Raw genomic sequence first — 19,057 nt, 5'->3', positions numbered from 1 at the left:
ATTCTGTACTCATTTATCCAACTGTCTACACAATATCTCCAATAGATTTTGAATAAACATCTCAAAAATCCCATGTCCAAAGCAGAATTCTTGGTTATCACCCCCCTATCTGCTCCTCCCACCCTAGTCTTCCCCATCTCTGCAAACACCCTCATCCTCCGAGCTGCCTGAGGCAAAACCCTGAGGTAGTCTTGGGACCCCTCTCGGGTCATTCCACTGCTCCTCCCATGGACATGTGCACACACGACTACTCTCTTGGGTTCCTCGCGACCCCCTGGCTGCCATCTCAGCTTTTTCCTGGTTCTTCCTGTCTTCCCAAACTCATATGAGGGTTAATCCTCACCCATCTGTCAGGTCTCAGCTCTGCTTGGCCATCCTGACCACAGGGTGGGCTCTGGCCCGGCCATGCACTTGCACAGCTCCTTCTTCTTCTATCGCAGCCAGTGTAGCATCCCACCACAGCCCACCTCGGCACCCAGAGGCACACAGGGGCTTCCCACTGGCTTCTCTGATGCAACCAGTCCCTTTTTTCTCAAGTCCTTGCAAGGTCTTGTGTGTCCCAGGCTGCTCCCTCACCTTCTTTCGAGCAAGAGTCTATTTGAGGGTGATGCATTAGCCTGAAATCATCTTCATTAATGCTGGTGTTAGATACTTATAGAGGTCATTCATCCAGAAGAGATGGTTTTTTTAAAGGCAAACCAAGCCAGATTCAGTATTTATTCCTGGCAGGAATGGTCTCAAGACTTTGAGAGCAAGAATGAGTAACTACATATTGAAGATCACATATGTATAATTACAGCAATTAAAAAAAAAACCCCAATTGTCCAAATGTCAATGGCTGCATGTGGCTTGTGATAACATTTCCAGGAAAAGCATCAACACAGATTCCAGAAATGCTATGTCTCAACCAGCTTGGACAAAAGTGAAGATGACTCTGGAAAGCTGCCAGTGACTTGAAAATTGCCTCCAAAATATATAAGGAAATGCAAGGGCCAGGAATAACCAAGGCAATCTTAAAGACAAGCAAAATGAAGACTATAGCACTAGATATCCAAATGCCAGGGACGAGAATTACGACATGAAGTCCTGATCCAATGATAGACAAACAGACCAATGGAACAGAATACAGAGGCCAGAAGCAGACCCACAAATATATGATTACCTGATACAGGTGTTGCTTCAAGTTATTGGGAAGGATTGTCTTTTCATTACATGGAGCTGGGACAACTGAATACCACATAGAAAAAAATGAATCTTACCCCTACCTCACACCATAGACAAAAATACCAATTCCAGATGAATCAGAGATTTAAATGTTGAAGATAAAACAAAACAGATTTACTTTCATGGTCTTGGGAAGGGCAAAGCCTGCTCTAAAGGGACATAAGCATTACCCTAAGGGGAAAAATGATAAACTGGATTATATTAAGAACTTTCAGTCATCACAAGATACCACTAAGAGAATGAACAGGTAAGGTATAGAAAGGCTTAACTACATACATAAATCTATCATAAACACATAAATCCAAAACACAAGGTATATCTAATACAGCCAGCCCTCCTCATCCACAGTTCTGCATCCACAGATTCAACCAACTGTGGATGGAAAATATTTGGGAAAATATTTGGAAAAAAAATTAATGGAAAAAAATAACAATACAACAAAAAATACAAATAAAAACAATATAGTATAACAACTGTTTACATACCATTTACATTGTATTAGCTGTTATCAGTAATCTAGAAATGATTTAAAGTACCCAGGAAGGTATGGGTAGGTTATATGCAAACGCTACACCATTTTATATCAGGGACTCAAGTATCTGCAGATTTTGGTATCCTCAAGGGGTCTTGGAACCAATTCCCTAGAGACACTAAGGGAAAACTATACGTAAATCCACCATAAAATCATTTCCAGAATATATTTTTAAAATATTCTATAAATCAATAAGGAAAGGCAGATAACCTAACAGAAAAATAAGCAAAAGTCTTGAACAAGCACTTCACAAAATAAGATATTCAAAGGGCCAAAAATATATGAAAAGGTGACCAATTCACAGTCATCAGGGGACTGAGAACTAAAACTATTAATACAATTAAAGCCCTATGTATGTGGCTACAGGGAAAGTGTTGAGAGGATGTCGAACACCTAGAATTCTTATATACTGCTGGTCAATGTGGACACTGTAAAAATCATTTGGAAATTGGCAGTATTTACTATAGGTGAATATACACAAACCCCCAGCCTATCAGAGCAGAAATGTATGCAGATGCCCACCCAAAAGACCTGTACAAGCATGTTATATGGCACCATCTGTAACGGGAAAAAGTCAGAACCAACACGATGTCATCAAGAGAAGAATGGAGGAACGATGCCATATTTGCACCATGGACAGTCCACAGCCAGGAGAGTAAACAGCTCCTGATAGACTCACAGGAGCAAAATGCACCATCCTATGTTAAATAAAGGAAGCTAGACGCTAAACAGCATACGCTGCATTGAGTCCTTTTTTTTTTTAGATGGACTCTCACTCTGTTACCCAGGCTGGAGTGCAGTGGTGCAAACTCTGCTCACTGCAACCTCTGCCTACTATAACCTTCACCTCCCAGGTTCAAGAGATTCTCCTGCCTCAGCTACCCTAGTAGCTGGGATTACAGGCATGCGCCACCACATCCAGCTAATTTTATTTTTTTTTATTTATTTTTTTTGTATTTTTGGTAGAGACGGGGTTTTGCCATATTGGCCAGGCTGGTCTTGAACTCTTGGCCTCAAGGAATCCACCTGTCTCAGCCTCCCAAAGTGCTGGGATTACAGATGTGAACCACTGTGCCCAGTCAGTCTTCTTTTTTTTTTTTTTTTAAAGTTTGAAAACAGGCAACAGCCGTCGGGTGAGAGGTCCCTTCCGGAGCTGGTGACTGAGGGCCTGCAGGGGCGCCTGGGCTGCTGGTAATGTTCTGTCTCTTGGTCTGAGTGCTGATAACACACATGTGTTCATTCTGTGAAAATCTCTCAAATTGCTTATTGATGGTGTATGTACCTTTCAGCGTGTAAGCTATTCTTCAATAAAAAGTTTTCATTACTTGAAAAACAATTGCAACAAAAATGCATCTGAAGTGTTTAGTGTCATGAAATGTGAGCAGAATACAGCCACCTTTCTACAGCAGTATCATTTAATATAAAATGCAATTCCTAATAGAGTATTCTCGTTAGATATTTGTTACCTACATTCCTTTCTAGATTTGTTATTTACATTTCACATATTCGGCTGAGCATGGTAGCTCACGCCTGTAATCCCACCACTTTGGGAGGCCAAGGTGGGTCTATCACCTGAGGTCAGGAGTTCGAGACCAGCCTGGGCAACATGGTGAAACACCATCTCTACTAAAAATACAAAAATTAGCCAGGCGTGGTGGTGTACATCTGCAATACCAGCTACTTGAGAGACTGAGGCACAAGAATCACTTGAACCCAAGAGGCAGAGGTTGTAGTGAGTCAAGATTGCACCACTGTACTCTAGCCTGGGCGACAGAGCGAGACTCTGTCTCAAAAAAGAAAAAAAAAAAAGATGTGCTGAAGGAGCAGACGGATGAAATGCCGTGGAAGGGCACCACGTTCAGAGAGATGCCAGCAGGAAGGGTCAGTCGCAAGTGCTCTGGGGGCCGGGCAGAGGCTTGGTCTCTGCACCTCACCTGGGGAGCCAGCCAGGCCAAGTCCAACCTGGGCTGGGCAGCTTCCTCCCCAAATTCCAGCCATTTCCCCATAGACCCAGCATGGTGCTGGCCTCAGACGCTCCAGGGACGGGCCTGGGGAGAGGAGAACCTGCTCTTTCTGGGTTGTGAGGCAGCTTTTGGGAAATCAGTGAAGCTCTTTGTACAAGGTGCCGTCATGACCTGAGTTTTGTTCTGAACTTTACAGACCACATCCCACAAGTAAGGTGAAAAAAATGATATCACAGAACTCTATCTGCTGTGGCAGAGCACCTGGGACAGGCCTTCCCCTCCTGCCAGACAGTAGAATAGTAGACAAAATACGCAGAGCATCAGAACGTGCGGGAAAAGACAGAAAAAAGAAAAGCAAAATATGCGAAGCAACAGTTCCCAAAATTGGACCACAGTCACCAGAAGGGGTGTAATTCCTGATGAAAAAATTAATGAGGTGAGCCCTGTGACCACCCAGAGCTGTCTGCCCAGAGGCACTCCATGAACCACAGCACAAGGTGGGGCCCAGGTAGAACCACCGTCCAGAGCTGAGGAGACAGGTCAGAATCGGGGAAGGCCAGGGTGGCTGGAGCTGCAGGTGCAGGAGAGACCTAGCAGGGAAAGTGCCCAGGGACCTCACAGGAGCCTCCACCTGTGGCTGAGTTCTAAGCTGTGCATGCACAGCCGAGACCCCACGAGGCAGGCAAAGATCAGCCGGGGGCTGCGGCGGGAACAGCTGCCAGAACTCACACAGGGTCAGGGGGTTCCCGAGTTCCAGCCAGTTCTGGGTGAATCCCCAGCTTTTAGAGGAATCCCCAAATGTAGCTTTACAAACCTCTGTATTTTTTAAAGGAAGGCAACAAAATTCAGCACTCAGTCAAGAACTGCCAGACAAATGAATACTCAGAAAAATGTAACCCATAACCAGGAGAAAAGTCAGTCAATAAAGGGACCCAGAAAGACAGAGATGATAGCACTGGCATCTAAGGGCTTTACATGTCTTATACAAACATTTTGGGGTTTTTTGTTTTTGTTTTTGTTTTTGTTTTGAGACAGTCTCACTCTGACCCCAGATCGTGTGCAGTGGCACGATCTCAGCTCACTACAACCTCTGCCTCCTGAGTTCAAGAGATTCTCCTGCCTCAGCCTCCCGAGTAGCTGGGATTACAGGCATCTGCCACCATGCCCAGCTATTTTTATATTTTTATTAGACACGGGGTTTCACCATGTTGGCCGGGGTGGTCTTGAACTCCTGACCTCAGCCGATCCGCCCACCTCAGCCTCCCAAAGTGCTGGGATTACAGGCATGAACCACTGCACCCAGCCAACATTTTTGGGGTTTTAAAGCAAAGCGTGAAGAGAATCAGTAGAAAGAAATGAAAAAAACAGAAGGAACTGCTAAAGATGAAAACACAGTCTCTGAGATGACAGGCTGATCGGCAGGAATTCCATCACAGGAGGGAATGAGCTGCATATCTGACGCTAAAATGACAGATCAGTGAACTGCAGGATAGAGCAAGAGAAACAATGAAATGGCAAGCATGCAGGCGACACAGAAGCCTGAACATGAAACGGCCTCCATGAGCTGAAGGGAAAACCAGGTGGCCTAACATGCTTGCATAATTAGAGTCTCAAAAGTGGGAAACAATGAAAAAAATACCTGAACCCCAACAAATCCCAAACACAACAGACACAGAAAAACCAACCTGAGACTCATCATCATCAAATTGCTGAAAACCGACAATAAGGAGAAAGTCTTAAAAGCTTTCTGTTAGGTGGTATGCCCAGAGGGGATCTCTTCCCACAGTCTATCTAGCCTGGGGGTAGGGGAAGGCTCTTCCTCAGCTGCATAAAACTGCACAGGTCCTGTCCCTGAGAAAAGCCCTTGAGCTCTCCCCACACTCAGGATCTACTTCTAGACCTTTTCCTTAAATCATTTTGGCCAATCTGATTTTCAATCCAATCTACATAATGCTTGCTTTCTGCAAACTTCATACATATTTTCCTGAGAGCAAATCTATTAACGTTTTCAGACCATTTTGAAAGTCCTTAGGTTAAAAGTTCCAGAAATTTAAAAGATTAATTATTTTAGTCAACTATGAAGATATACAGAAAAGTGCACAGATTGTGAGCATATGGCTTGGTGGAGTTTTGCAGGTGAACATCCTCCCAGACCAAGAAGCTGAGCAGGAGGAGCTTCCCTGGAGCACCCAGGCAGCCCTCTCTGACGAGGCCCCCAAACACCCCAGGCAGCCCTCTCTGACGCCCCCAAACACCCCAGGCAGCCCTCTCCGGTGAGGCCCCCAAACACCCCAGGCAGCCCTCTCTGACGAGGCCCCCAAACACGCCAGGCAGCCCTCTCTGACGCCCCCAAACACCCCAGGCAGCCCTCTCTGGTGAGGCCCCCAAACACCCCAGGCAGCCCTCTCTGGTGAGGCCCCCAAACACGCCAGGCAGCCCTCTCTGGTGAGGCCCCCAAACACCCCAGGCAGCCCTCTCTGACGAGGCCCCCAAACACCCCAGGCAGCCCTCTCTGACGAGGCCCCCAAACACGCCAGGCAGCCCTCTCTGACGCCCCCAAACACCCCAGGCAGCCCTCTCTGGTGAGGCCCCCAAACACCCCAGGCAGCCCTCTCTGGTGAGGCCCCCAAACACCCCAGGCAGCCCTCTCTGGTGAGGCCCCAAAACACGCCAGGCAGCCCTCTCTGGTGAGGCCCCCAAACACCCCAGGCAGCCCTCTCTGGTGAGGCCCCCAAACACCCCAGGCAGCCCTCTCTGACGAGGCCCCCAAACACCCCAGGCAGCCCTCTCTGACGAGGCCCCCAAACACGCCAGGCAGCCCTCTCTGATGCCCCCAAACACCCCAGGCAGCCCTCTCTGGTGAGGCCCCCAAACACCCCAGGCAGCCCTCTCTGGTGAGGCCCCCAAACACCCCAGGCAGCCCTCTCTGACGAGGCCCCCAAACACCCCAGGCAGCCCTCTCTGACGAGGCCCCCAAACACGCCAGGCAGCCCTCTCTGATGCCCCCAAACACCCCAGGCAGCCCTCTCTGGTGAGGCCCCCAAACACCCCAGGCAGCCCTCTCTGACGAGGCCCCCAAACACCCCAGGCAGCCCTCTCTGACGAGGCCCCCAAACACGCCAGGCAGCCCTCTCTGACGCCCCCAAACACCCCAGGCAGCCCTCTCTGGTGAGGCCCCCAAACACCCCAGGCAGCCCTCTCTGGTGAGGCCCCCAAACACCCCAGGCAGCCCTCTCTGACGAGGCCCCCAAACACCCCAGGCAGCCTTCTCTGACGAGGTCCCCAAACACGCCAGGCAGCCCTCTCTGACGCCCCCAAACACCCCAGGCAGCCCTCTCTGGTGAGGCCCCCAAACACCCCAGGCAGCCCTCTCTGACGAGGCCCCCAAACACCCCAGGCAGCCCTCTCTGACGAGGCCCCCAAACACGCCAGGCAGCCCTCTCTGACGCCCCCAAACACCCCAGGCAGCCCTCTCTGGTGAGGCCCCCAAACACCCCAGGCAGCCCTCTCTGACGAGGCCCCCAAACACCCCAGGCAGCCCTCTCTGACGAGGCCCCCAAACACGCCAGGCAGCCCTCTCTGGTGAGGCCCCCAAACACCCCAGGCAGCCCTCTCTGACGAGGCCCCCAAACACCCCAGGCAGCCCTCTCTGACGAGGCCCCCAAACACCCCAGGCAGCCCTCTCTGACGAGGCCCCCAAACACCCCAGGCAGCCCTCTCTGACGAGGCCCCCAAACACGCCAGGCAGCCCTCTCTGACGCCCCCAAACACCCCAGGCAGCCCTCTCTGGTGAGGCCCCCAAACACCCCAGGCAGCCCTCTCTGACGAGGCCCCCAAACACCCCAGGCAGCCCTCTCTGACGAGGCCCCCAAACACGCCAGGCAGCCCTCTCTGACGCCCCCAAACACCCCAGGCAGCCCTCTCTGGTGAGGCCCCCAAACACCCCAGGCAGCCCTCTCTGACGAGGCCCCCAAACACGCCAGGCAGCCCTCTCTGACGCCCCCAAACACCCCAGGCAGCCCTCTCTGGTGAGGCCCCCAAACACCCCAGGCAGCCCTCTCTGGTGAGGCCCCCAAACACCCCAGGCAGCCCTCTCTGACGAGGCCCCCAAACACCCCAGGCAGCCTTCTCTGACGAGGCCCCCAAACACGCCAGGCAGCCCTCTCTGACGCCCCCAAACACCCCAGGCAGCCCTCTCTGGTGAGGCCCCCAAACACCCCAGGCAGCCCTCTCTGACGAGGCCCCCAAACACCCCAGGCAGCCCTCTCTGACGAGGCCCCCAAACACGCCAGGCAGCCCTCTCTGACGCCCCCAAACACCCCAGGCAGCCCTCTCTGGTGAGGCCCCCAAACACCCCAGGCAGCCCTCTCTGACGAGGCCCCCAAACACCCCAGGCAGCCCTCTCTGACGAGGCCCCCAAACACCCCAGGCAGCCCTCTCTGACGAGGCCCCCAAACACCCCAGGCAGCCCTCTCTGACGAGGCCCCCAAACACCCCAGGCAGCCCTCTCTGACGAGGCCCCCAAACACGCCAGGCAGCCCTCTCTGACGCCCCCAAACACCCCAGGCAGCCCTCTCTGGTGAGGCCCCCAAACACCCCAGGCAGCCCTCTCTGACGAGGCCCCCAAACACCCCAGGCAGCCCTCTCTGACGAGGCCCCCAAACACGCCAGGCAGCCCTCTCTGACGCCCCCAAACGCCCCAGGCAGCCCTCTCTGGTGAGGCCCCCAAACACCCCAGGCAGCCCTCTCTGACGAGGCCCCCAAACACCCCAGGCAGCCCTCTCTGACGTGGCCTCCAGACCACCAAACAGGGCGGACACTGCTTCTCGCGCCTAGGGTTGCATGAGAGGAGTTCTTCGTTTGTTTTATCTTTTCCCCAAGAATCTAACTAAGAAACTCCCTTGGAGTGGGAAGGGGTGGCGCCTGCTTCCAAGTGTGGCCTCTGGGGAGGGGATGCAGCCGCAGAGGCACCAAGGGCTTCTGTGGTCGCCCCAGCCCTGAGTCAATTCTCAGGCACAGGCCCCCTGGCTAGCACACTTATTAACTCCGGAAGATAGGTATGCAGTTAGTGGTTTTATTACCTTTGAATTTGTTTGCTTGAAAAAATAATTTCACAATATTAAAAACTAGTAATAAAAACTCTCCAAATATCCTGTAGAATTGGAAAGAAACAAGTACATCGGAAGGCATCCTGGCAGAAATCAAGTCTCCACACTTCCAAAACTGCAAATCTCCAGTCTGACTCCTGTTTACAAATACTAATACGGTATTCCACACCCTACAAATACACTGTGATTCTGAGCATCATTTTGAAGTCCAAAAGCAAACCAAAAGAATGTGACATATTAAATCAAGTAAAGGGTTCTGGTTAAAACAACCACTCCCACAATAGCGCATTACAAATTCACATTCTGTTTCTGCTATTTAGCAAACATTTTTGGAAAATGTGCAATTAGGCTGCACTGTTTTTCTGATGAGGAAAATGTAAATTTTTCAACTAATTCTATGTAAGTACTGATGGTTCTACTCTCAAGCTTTCCCTTTCTCTTTCAAAATTGTATAGAATACAAATTTTGGCATTTGCCAAAAATATCAACAATTATACTTTATATTTTAAAGAGGAATGCAGTTTAAAGTCCCCCAAGTTAATCCGGCAATTACGGTAACCCTCCCCCATCAGGCAGCCGTTTGTGACAGCTCCCCAGGCCTCAGTGCCTGTTCGCTAACAAGGACCGGCGAGATGAAGACACAAGGCTAGGAGAGAGAAAGTGACTTGCCCCAAGAGATCGGCCTGTCAGCTGTGGAGCTGCAGGTGGAGCCCGAATCTTCCGCCATGGCCAGGTCTGAGCTCCAAAGGCCCGCGTGGTGGGTGAAGGCACTGGAAGAGCCTGGCGGGCGCGCAGAGCAGCCCAGGAGGAGGCGGCGGCAGTGGGTCCACCCCGCAACACCAGTCACACAGGAGTTTCTGCTTCTGTGCTTGTGTGTGCTTTTTGAGAAGGTTTCACGACTAAAAGGAAAATCACTGAAAGCCACTGTCCCCGCCCAAGCCTCGCCCTGACGCTCTGGCTGATGTCTGCTGAACACCCGATCATTCACTCAACAGACAGCTCTCGTGCCAGCCGCTGTGCCGGGTGCCGGGACAACTCTGACCTGCCACGTGGAGGTCACACCAGCTGGGGGGACAAAAGCACCAACACAGATGAATAATTAAAATGATGGAAGCTGCCCCTAGCACGGGCAGGAAATTGACAGTGGCCATCGCTCAGGATGGGGGCAGGTGGTCAGGATGGGAAGAGGGAAACCGCATGTGCCTGAGGCACCATTGGAGACCAGGGTGGGACGCAGGATGGTTGGGGGAACAGGGGCTCTGAGCTGGTGGAGGGGTCCAGTGCAGGGGCTGGGCAGATCACTGCTGCTGCTGTGGGGGCAACCACCAGCGTTCAGGAGAAGGGAGCGGGAGGATGGCTGCAGAGACAAGGCCAAGACTGAGGTCTGCATGGAGGACGAGTAGGGGGCAGCTGAGTGGACAGAGTGGGGTCAGGGCAGAGCTGAGGCACAAGGCATGAGGAGGACATGGGGATGGAGGACTGGGACTAGTACGTGTCGGGGGTCCCCAGGGTGAGGCTGCGAGAACGGAGTGTTTGCGAAGCAGCTGGAGCACCGGGGTCATGTATGTGGAGTGTCATGTGGACCTGCCACCGTCCCCCAAAGCCAGAGCCGCACAGTTCCCCGGCTTTCCTGCTGGCACAGACGCCGTACGCAGGAGGAGGTGGGCGCTCTGGGAGCTCCCCGATAGTCTCCACGCCCCGACTTCAGAAGGTGAGGTGGTCACAGCGGGAACATCCACCTGTGGAGGCTGCAGTGGGTGAGGGGATTCTGGCAGGCCTCTTGGCACAGAGCTTGACCAACGGAGGAAGGCACAAGAACGGGCTTCTGTGCGGCCGCGGCTCCGGCTCCGTGCAGAGCCAGACCAGGAGAGGTGAGAGGTTCCTTTTTCCAGGAGCAACCGGGCGTCTTCCTTTTCTCATTTCTTCACAACGCCCCATCTCCCTCCAGCTCGACCTCACACTTCTGTCTGAATAACTTCCCACAAGGCAGACCATTCCCCTGCTAAGCCTCTCTATAATGCTAGAATGTGCTTCCTTCTCTCCAGCTGGAATCTGCTCCCTGCCCCCACCCACAGCCCTGCCGTGCCCCCCAGAGACCAGCTGTAACCCTTTTTCCCGAGGGCACTCTTTGGCTACAAACGGGTGGCCATTATCAGCCCCTTTCTTCTGAAAAAGTGAAAAAACACACTCCAACTTGACAAAGATTGCCAAAATAGCATAGTCCAACTTCCTTAAAACCGAGCCACAAAACTAAAACTCTCCAGCGAGAGCCTAAGCTATAAAAGCACGATACGCGTCACAGAATGAAACCGTGGCATGAACACGAACTCTCTCACTGGCACGGCTCGTTGAACACAAAATATTTCTAAGTGAGTGATCTATTAATCACCAAAACTAGACAGGATGACCAGGCAGAGACAGCCCAGCTGAGCAGATTGCTCCCCAGGCCAACTCCTCAGTCCCTCCTTGGAACTCGGGGAGCATTTTTCCCATAAAAACACTGGGGTGCTGGAGTTCCCAGGCCCACCTCAGTGCACTGAGTCTCCCACTGACCACAGCCTATAAAAAGATCTCTGTGTGGAAACACAGCCAGAGTTTCCCTGGGACCACCCCACCCCCACCCCGCCCAGGCTCCTGTCACTGCCGTGGAGGGCAGGGTGTGGAGGAGGGGGCCTCTTTCTGCCTGAGGCACCAGAAGGGGCAGCAGGGGCTGCAGGCGCTGGAGGGTCCAGGGCTGGAGCGGGGGACTCTCCAGGACCATGGGGCTGGGCGTGTGGAGGCCCAGGGCTGGGGGGTGGGTGGGAGCCAGGGTGGAGGGGCCTCTCAGCCAGGGCTTTCCCCTACAGGCCTGAGTCTGGCCACCTCACCTGCAGACTACTGTGAGCTGCTGGATCTCCCCACTCTGCCTCGGTGCCCTACATCTAACAACAGCAGAATGTGACACCGATCTAGAGCTCATGTGCACATTAAACAAGATAACTGGCTCTTTTTTACTCTTATCAGCAAAGAAACTGAAGATGGAAAAATAACAAAAACACAAAAAGGAACTAAATAAACATCCAGCCCGCCCACTGCGGTTCCTGAAATTCAGGGTGTGCTGATGACTGTCTCCTCCCTCCCGTCTCCTCCTCCCTCCCGTCTCCTCCTCTGTGACTGGGGCTCTCCATGGAGGGACGGGCCTGTCCCAGTGGCCCCAGGGTCTGACACTGGGAAGAGAAGGAGGAGCAGGGGGTGGAAAGCCCTAGCACCAGGGGATCTCCGCGTGGCCAGGACACACTTCCTCAGAGGGACACACAGAGCCAGCGCGGCGAGGAGCTAGAGACTTCCCACCCTTGGGAGGTGCAGGTTTTTAAACAACTGTGAAACGGACACATAATACAACTCTGGGTTCCTGCATCTATTGCTGACAGAAGCAATCTTTTGGAGGCAAATAAAACTTATTATATATGGTGAAACTAAACATATTAGGCAAATCTTTCATGCATAAATTGCCTGCAAGAAATGAATGTCTTCTGCCCGAAAGGAGAAGTGAGAACACGGCAGAAAGAGAAAGCATGAACAGACCATTCAAAACAGCGCTCACTTCATTCTGGATTTGGTTCCAGGTCCTGTTTCTTTTCATTAAGGAAGTTTATCCTCCCTCCACCTTAAGACTGATTAAATGACATGATTTTCATTGTACATAAAATAGGAAATAGAATTCCTTTTATTCTACAAAACACATCTCCACCACACGAGTGTCGGGATCCCTCTGGTCTCGGCTTCAGGTGCCAGTGCGTGTGTAACCCAAGATATGCTCCTCCTCCTACAGAGCGGCTGGCCCACAAGGGCTCTGAGCTCTGTCCGCCCACCTGGGGTCCTCCTGGCCTTCCCACAGAGTGGCTGGCCTGCGAGGGCTCTGAGCTCTGTCTGCCTACCTGGGGACAGCAGCCCTTTCTGAGGCCGAGGACTGAGGCCAGCAGCTGCAGGACCACAGAAAGTGAGAGAACGACATTTGGTTTCTCTTTAACGCACAAATACAGTGGCACCTCAAACCCACCGGCCCCTGGGCAGCTTCTGCGGCACAGCCTGTGCCTCAGCCCATCCCTGGCCCACAGCGATGCCAGGTGCACCTATTCCAGCTCTCAGGGACAGAAGTGGGGACAAAAGCATGAGGTGACGATGAAACCCGAGAGCCTGCGGACTGTCATGAGTGTTAGAAGAAAAGAGGAATATTTCGGAGGAACTCTCCTTACTTTGGAGAGGTTTTTTTAAATCATTGAACCAAAATGATAAGGATGACATCAGAGAAATCTTCAGTGAAATAAGACATTCCTGCCTACTCCCTTTTCAATCAGTCCATGAAAAGAATCCCTGTGCACAAAATTCTTTAAACACAGAAAGTAAGTTTTTGATTCCTCTTCATCCCACACTCTCAATTCGTCTATTATACTTTTCCTGAGAAAATTCTGGGTCTCACCCAAATTTCCTGAATTGCTCAAATTCAGAAAGCACTTTGAAATCTTAACTTGCTGGTTTAAAAGCTGGTTATACAAGGGAAGAGCAAAAACACGTTTTAACTTGTCAGACACAGGCAGGCGGGTGGGTGCACTCCTCAGACACACAGCGCTCTATCACACTGGTGTTCAGGGCCATGGCAGTTCTCTTAACAAACAGCTTCCAAAACACACGCCGAGGCCACCTGGGTGTCACAGAAAGCGCCCCCAGAATTAACTCACCTAGAACCCGCCCACAAGGAGACAGGGAAAGGCAAACAACCCGTCTTTCCTGAGGGCATCAAATGGCAAATACACTTTCACAATTTGAAAACTTTATGAAAAATAAAAAATATATACATCAGAAATTGTGACTTACCGCCATCAGACACAGTTGCAGACTGAAAGAAAAGAGAGAGAGACATGAGTTAATTAAGCCTCATGACAAAACTCCAGGAAACGAAAAGTCCATCTGAGGAACACAAGGGGCAGACTCTGGGAGGTTCGCAGAGGCACTCTCCAGGTGGAGGTGTCCCGGGAAAGCCAGGCGGCCCAATGAGTCAAGAGCCACGGCTCCCACTCCGCCCAAACTAGGTGACACCCAACAAGAGGGAGTCATCCTTTTCATGTGAAAAGAACACATCCCAACATGTCTGACATTACAGTCTTAGTAACAGCGTCAATGAAACCAACTTCACAAACTTCAGTAGCATCATGCCCTGTAAGTGACACACACACTGGGGGCAGCCACCAACAGCCCGCTCAGTGCCCACGTGCCGTGACGCCACCCAGGGCCACACTCGGGGGCAGCCACCAACAGCCCGCTCAGTGCCCACGTGCCGTGACGCCACCCAGGGCCACACTCGGGGGCAGCCACCAACAGCCCGCTCAGTGCCCACATGCCGTGACGCCACCCAGGGCCATACTCGCCGCCCCTCACGCTCTCCAGCATCACTGCCCTCCCACAGGGGTGGAACGGGGCCTAGAGAGGCGCAATGACCACTCGGGGTGGCAGCAGAGGAGTCAAGCCCAGAGCCAAGCCCCGGATCTGGTGCCCGCCCACCCAAGCAGTGCAAGAGCGGCCACCAGCAGGAGGGTTGGGGAGACGCCTCCGAGGAAGGGGCTTGGAACAGTGGAAGGGGCTGGAGGAGAGCAGGGTGGCTGGCTTAAAGGCACCAGGGACAAGAACAAACAAGTCAAGTTATGAAGGAGGGGTGGCAGGCGGTACCGGAAGGCCAGCGTGACCAGGAGGAGGCCGAGAACTCGAGACAGTCAGCTGAGCCAGGAGGAAGCCGAAAAGAACAGGAAGCCACGGCGGCCCCAACGGGAGCCCTGATCAGGGCGACCTGGCACTGCACTGGCAGGAAGGGCCCAGGGCGCGGAGCCGTCAGGCAGGTGCGGGACAAGCCCAGGACTCAGCCCAGGAAGGAGAGGAATCAGAAGAGGCGGGCTCACCAGGGGACACGGATGCCAGGAAGTGAGAGGGGGTGAGGAGAATGGAGCTCCAGAGGCTGGACAAACCCGTGTTTGATCTGATCCCTGGGCGGGCACTCTGCTGCTATCTAGGCAGGAACCCCTTCCTGCGGGGACCTCCCAGACGGCCTGGCAAGGACCCACTTCTGTCCTCCTCTCTGCCAAGGCGAGGGCTGCCAGGGCCAGGGGAGCAAACGAGAAGGTGCTGCCGTGATGGGCAACCTGGTACCTCCTGGCCACTCCCGAGAAGTGGAGGTCACTGGGGCTTTAAGACCCCCCCACGCCGAAGTCCAAACAAGTGAGGCCCAGAGGAACCTCCCAAGGGGGAGGGGACCAAGGAAAAGGAGCCAGGGCTTCCAGCTGCTGCCCCTACCGTGTGGCCCTCCAGGACACACACTGTATGAGTTTTAACACGAGCAGCACACCCACTGGAATTCTGCACATCCTGTCTGACCACCCCAACCTCGGCACAGGGCCCCAGCCCTGCCTCCCAGCCTGCCGGCAAGGGCAACCATGCCCCGACGCAGCCTGGGCATCCGGGGTCCACTGCCAGCCCTGGCCCTGCGACCTACACCAGCTACGCGCATCCTCCTCCCCCGCAGAGTCTGTCCTCTGGCACCCAAAGTAAGCCCCCTGACAGGCACTGTGTGAGACCACCTGGGGCCAGCTTCGGAGGGTCCTGCCCCCCGACCCACTTCCCAGTAGTGAAAACACACAGCAGTCTGCATCCACCTCTTCACTGTCCTCTCATTGGCCAGGAAGGGGAAAGAGCACACACCCCTCAAGCCAACATGTGGCCCTCGGCCCTCAGCCGCAGGGACTGGTTTTTATCAGAGGCTCTGGGGCAGCCACGTCACAGATGCTGACATACACATTTTGGAAGGCTGTCATTCCTTCCATGCCCGCAATAAATCATCCACAATCATGTCGCAATCTAAATAATATCACAGGAAGGCTGGGCGCAGTGGCTCACACCTGTAATCCCAGCACTTTGGGAAGCTGAGGTGAGTGGATCACCTGAGGTCAGGAGTTCGAGACCACCCTGGTCAACATGATGAGACCTCGTCTCTACTAAAATATAAAAATTAGCCGGGCGTGGAAGCGGATGCCTATAATCCCAGCTACTCGGGAGGCTGAGGCAGGAGAATCGCTTGAACCCGGGAGGTGGAGGTTGCAATGAGCCGAGATCGTGCCACTACACTCCAGCCTGGGTGAGAGAGTGAGACTCCATCTTAAAATAAATAAATAATATCACAGGCAATCTATACCTTTGAGATTATGAGAAGAAAATCCACAAGGCCATACACAAAATCAGAAATGCTGTCAATAAGATCTGAAAGATAAATCATAAAATGTAAACTTCATAAATATGAAGGAGGTGTTTCACTTCATGTCACGCTCATGAGTAAAATTCAATTCTCAGAATCTGGCAGGCCGAACAAGTGCTCTAGAAAACCTCTATACACGCAGCATTTACATCCCCCAAATTAGCTGAAACTTGAGAACCAGGAGAGAGGAGTGTCCCAGAGGCCAAACAGACTGAAGGAGAAGGTGGCCAGGGAGTGTGTGATGCCCACTGAGAGGCCAAAGAAGATGGGCATGGGCCATCGCTGCTCCTGTGATGGGCACAGGCTGCGGGCACGTAGGGCTAGACCAGAGCCTCTGGGAGGCTCTAAGACAGTGCACGGATGCAGGTAAAGTGTAGAGCTGTTTTAAAAGTAAACTTTACCTTTTCAAACAGTTTTAAATTTATGGAAAAATTTATTTTAAAGACAGTAGAGAGATACACATACTTTTTTTTTTTTTTGACAGTCTCGCTCTGTCACCAGGATAGAGTACAGTGGCATAATGATGGCTCATTGCAGCCTCAATCCTCCTGGGTTTGAGCAATCCTCCCATGTCAGCCTCCTAAGTAGCTGGGCTCCAGGAGTTCACCAACATGCTCAGCTACTTTGTGTATTTTTTGTAGAGATGGGGTCTCATTCTGTTGCCCAGGCTGGTCTTGAATTCCTGGCCTCAAGCAATCCTCCCACCTTGACCTCCCAAAGTGCTAGGATTACAGGTGTGAGCCTCCATACCCCACCCAAACATGCTTTTTAATATACCGCTACTCCAAAAAGAGTAAAGGGAAATCCCTGAAAAGAGACGAGGAAGGAATAGAGGGGGAAGCAGTTAGAAAATGCCAATGCCACTAGGGCCGGGTAGCCCGCAGTGAGCCTCAGCCACAGCACGGTTGTCCCCTCAACCTGAGATCCTCCATCCAGCTCAGCCATGGCCCTCAGGGAGTAGTGTTGTCCTAGGTGCAACACTCCTGGAAGCCACATATATTAATGCAAATCCTTCCAGAAAGAAAACAGCCCAACAGGGGCCCTCAGGAGTTCCAGATAGTGAGCCCACTCGAATATGAGTTCACTATGAAAAACCCAAGGAGAAGCCCAGCATGAGTGGGTATCAGCAGAGACAACAATGAGCAGAGTCTCAGACACGGGAACAATCTAATGCAGAGCATTGAGTAACCATCTGTGAAGCTGTCGAGAAACAAAGGCTGAAGCAGAACACGAGCACAGTGCAGGTCGGAAACAGAACCATATGGAATGTCTGACAGTGAAAATACAGTAAGTAAAGTTAAAGATTCAATAGGAAGGCTAAACAGAGATTAGGCAGTTGAAGAGAGGATTTGGGAACTGGAAGATGGAACTGAAAACAATCACACTGACCACAGTACAGAGGGATGGGCAGAGAAAATAAGGAGGAGTGAGAGAGAGCAGCAGAGAACTGAGGTGGTCTCCTCAGGATCTGAGATTCAAAAACGACTGTGGAGAACTCCTGAAGACCCTCACCTACAAATGGTGCTGTGAGCAGGACTAATGCAAGCCAGCAAGACTTTTCAGTGGATCCCATGATGTTGATCTCCCAAGGTGGTCACAGGAATCAAGACACCCACCACAGTGGCTCAGCACAGCATCCAGTTGGCACTCAGCACAGATATACTAATCATCAGTGTCGCTTCCAGGCCACGGCTGGGCTTGCCTGTGCTCAGGAGTGGAGCTGAGGAGGAGGCAGAGTGACTGAGGGCTTGTCTCAGCATCAGGAAGGGCAGGGAAGGAGAGGGCACCTTGCGGTTCCTTTCTTCATTTCAAAAAGGGACATTATATCTCTGACAAGAACTTTTAGAAGTTATGTCATCAATGCAAGTGGAAAAAATAATGCAAAATGATTTCATGGTATAATCACAAATATGTAAAATTTTCTTTAAAATGTAAGATCTGTGAAAATACACTCTTAAATACTGAAAAGACATAACTAGCCACAAAGGAACAATATCCAAAGCTAACAGCAGTCAACTGCCCTTGAATGGTGATGTTACGACTATTTTTTGACAAATAAAACTTTGTGGTGTACAAAGCGGTGCTGGGTGCTGGCAGGGAAGCCTCTGGCCTTCACATACAGGTGGCTGGACCTCAGTTTACACAGTGCACAGCTCTCTCACTCCCAGGTATATTCATTAAACAAAAGCAGTAAGATTCATGGTAATTATAAATGATCTCTTTGCAAATTAAGTAATCTTGTCAGGAAAAGTCATGACCAATTTCTCTGAAAGTATGAAAACTTGAAGGACAGCAGTTTGATGTCCAGGTGATATGGTTTTGTTGTGTCCCCACCAAAATCTCATCTTGTAGTTCCAATAATCCCGTGTTGTGGGAGGCACCCAGTGGGAGGTAACTGAATCATGGGAACAGTTACCCTCATGCTGTTGTGATAGTGAGTTCTCACAAGATCTGACGGTTTTATAAGGGGTTAGTCCCTCTTTTGCTCAGCACTTCTCTCTACTGCCACCATGTGAAGAAGGACGTGTTTGCTTTCCCTTCTGCCATGATTTTAAGTTCCCGGAGGCCTCCCTAGCCATGTGGAACTGTGAGTCAATTAAACCCATTTCCTTTATAAATTACCCAGTCCCAGGTATTTCTTCACAGCAGCATGATAACAGACTAATATAGTAAATTGCTACCAGAAGTAGGGTGCTGCCGTAAAGATACCTGAAAATGTGCAAGTGACTTTGGAACTGGGTAACAGGCAGAGGTTGGAACTGTTTGGAGGGCTCAGAAGAAGACAGAAATATGTGTGGAAGTTTGAACTTCCTAGAGATCTGTTGAATGGCTTTGACCAAAATGCTGACAGTGATACGGACAACGAAGTCCAGGCTGAGATGGTCTCAGACAGAGATGAGGAACTTGTTGGGAAGTAGAGTAATGGTCACTCCTGCTATGCTTTAGCAAAGAG

The 19,057-nt window shown here is 51.7% G+C and overlaps 1 protein-coding gene across 10 annotated transcripts in view; it reads right to left on the bottom strand.

Annotated features, from left to right (window-relative positions):
- Positions 1–19,057, bottom strand: part of RGS12 (regulator of G protein signaling 12) — a 150,798-nt gene that overhangs the window by 43,444 nt on the left and 88,297 nt on the right. For 8 of the 10 annotated variants that reach the window (XM_034958266.3, XM_034958280.3, XM_055111156.2 and 5 more), the window contains one exon: positions 13,683–13,704. The exons of 1 other annotated variant lie outside the window; for it this stretch is intronic. In XM_034958266.3, coding sequence (XP_034814157.3) covers positions 13,683–13,704 — 22 coding nt within the window. Of the gene's footprint in view, positions 1–9,497; positions 9,685–13,682; positions 13,705–19,057 lie in introns of those variants that run through there. One more of the 10 variants, XM_034958278.3, reaches the window with a different exon arrangement.

The sequence above is a fragment of the Pan paniscus genome, chromosome 3, assembly GCF_029289425.2.
Source record: "Pan paniscus chromosome 3, NHGRI_mPanPan1-v2.0_pri, whole genome shotgun sequence".
In the NCBI taxonomy this organism is placed as follows: Eukaryota; Metazoa; Chordata; class Mammalia; order Primates; family Hominidae; genus Pan; species Pan paniscus.
Note: the sequence above shows the minus strand (reverse complement) of the source record. Positions and strands in the feature narration are given on the sequence as shown.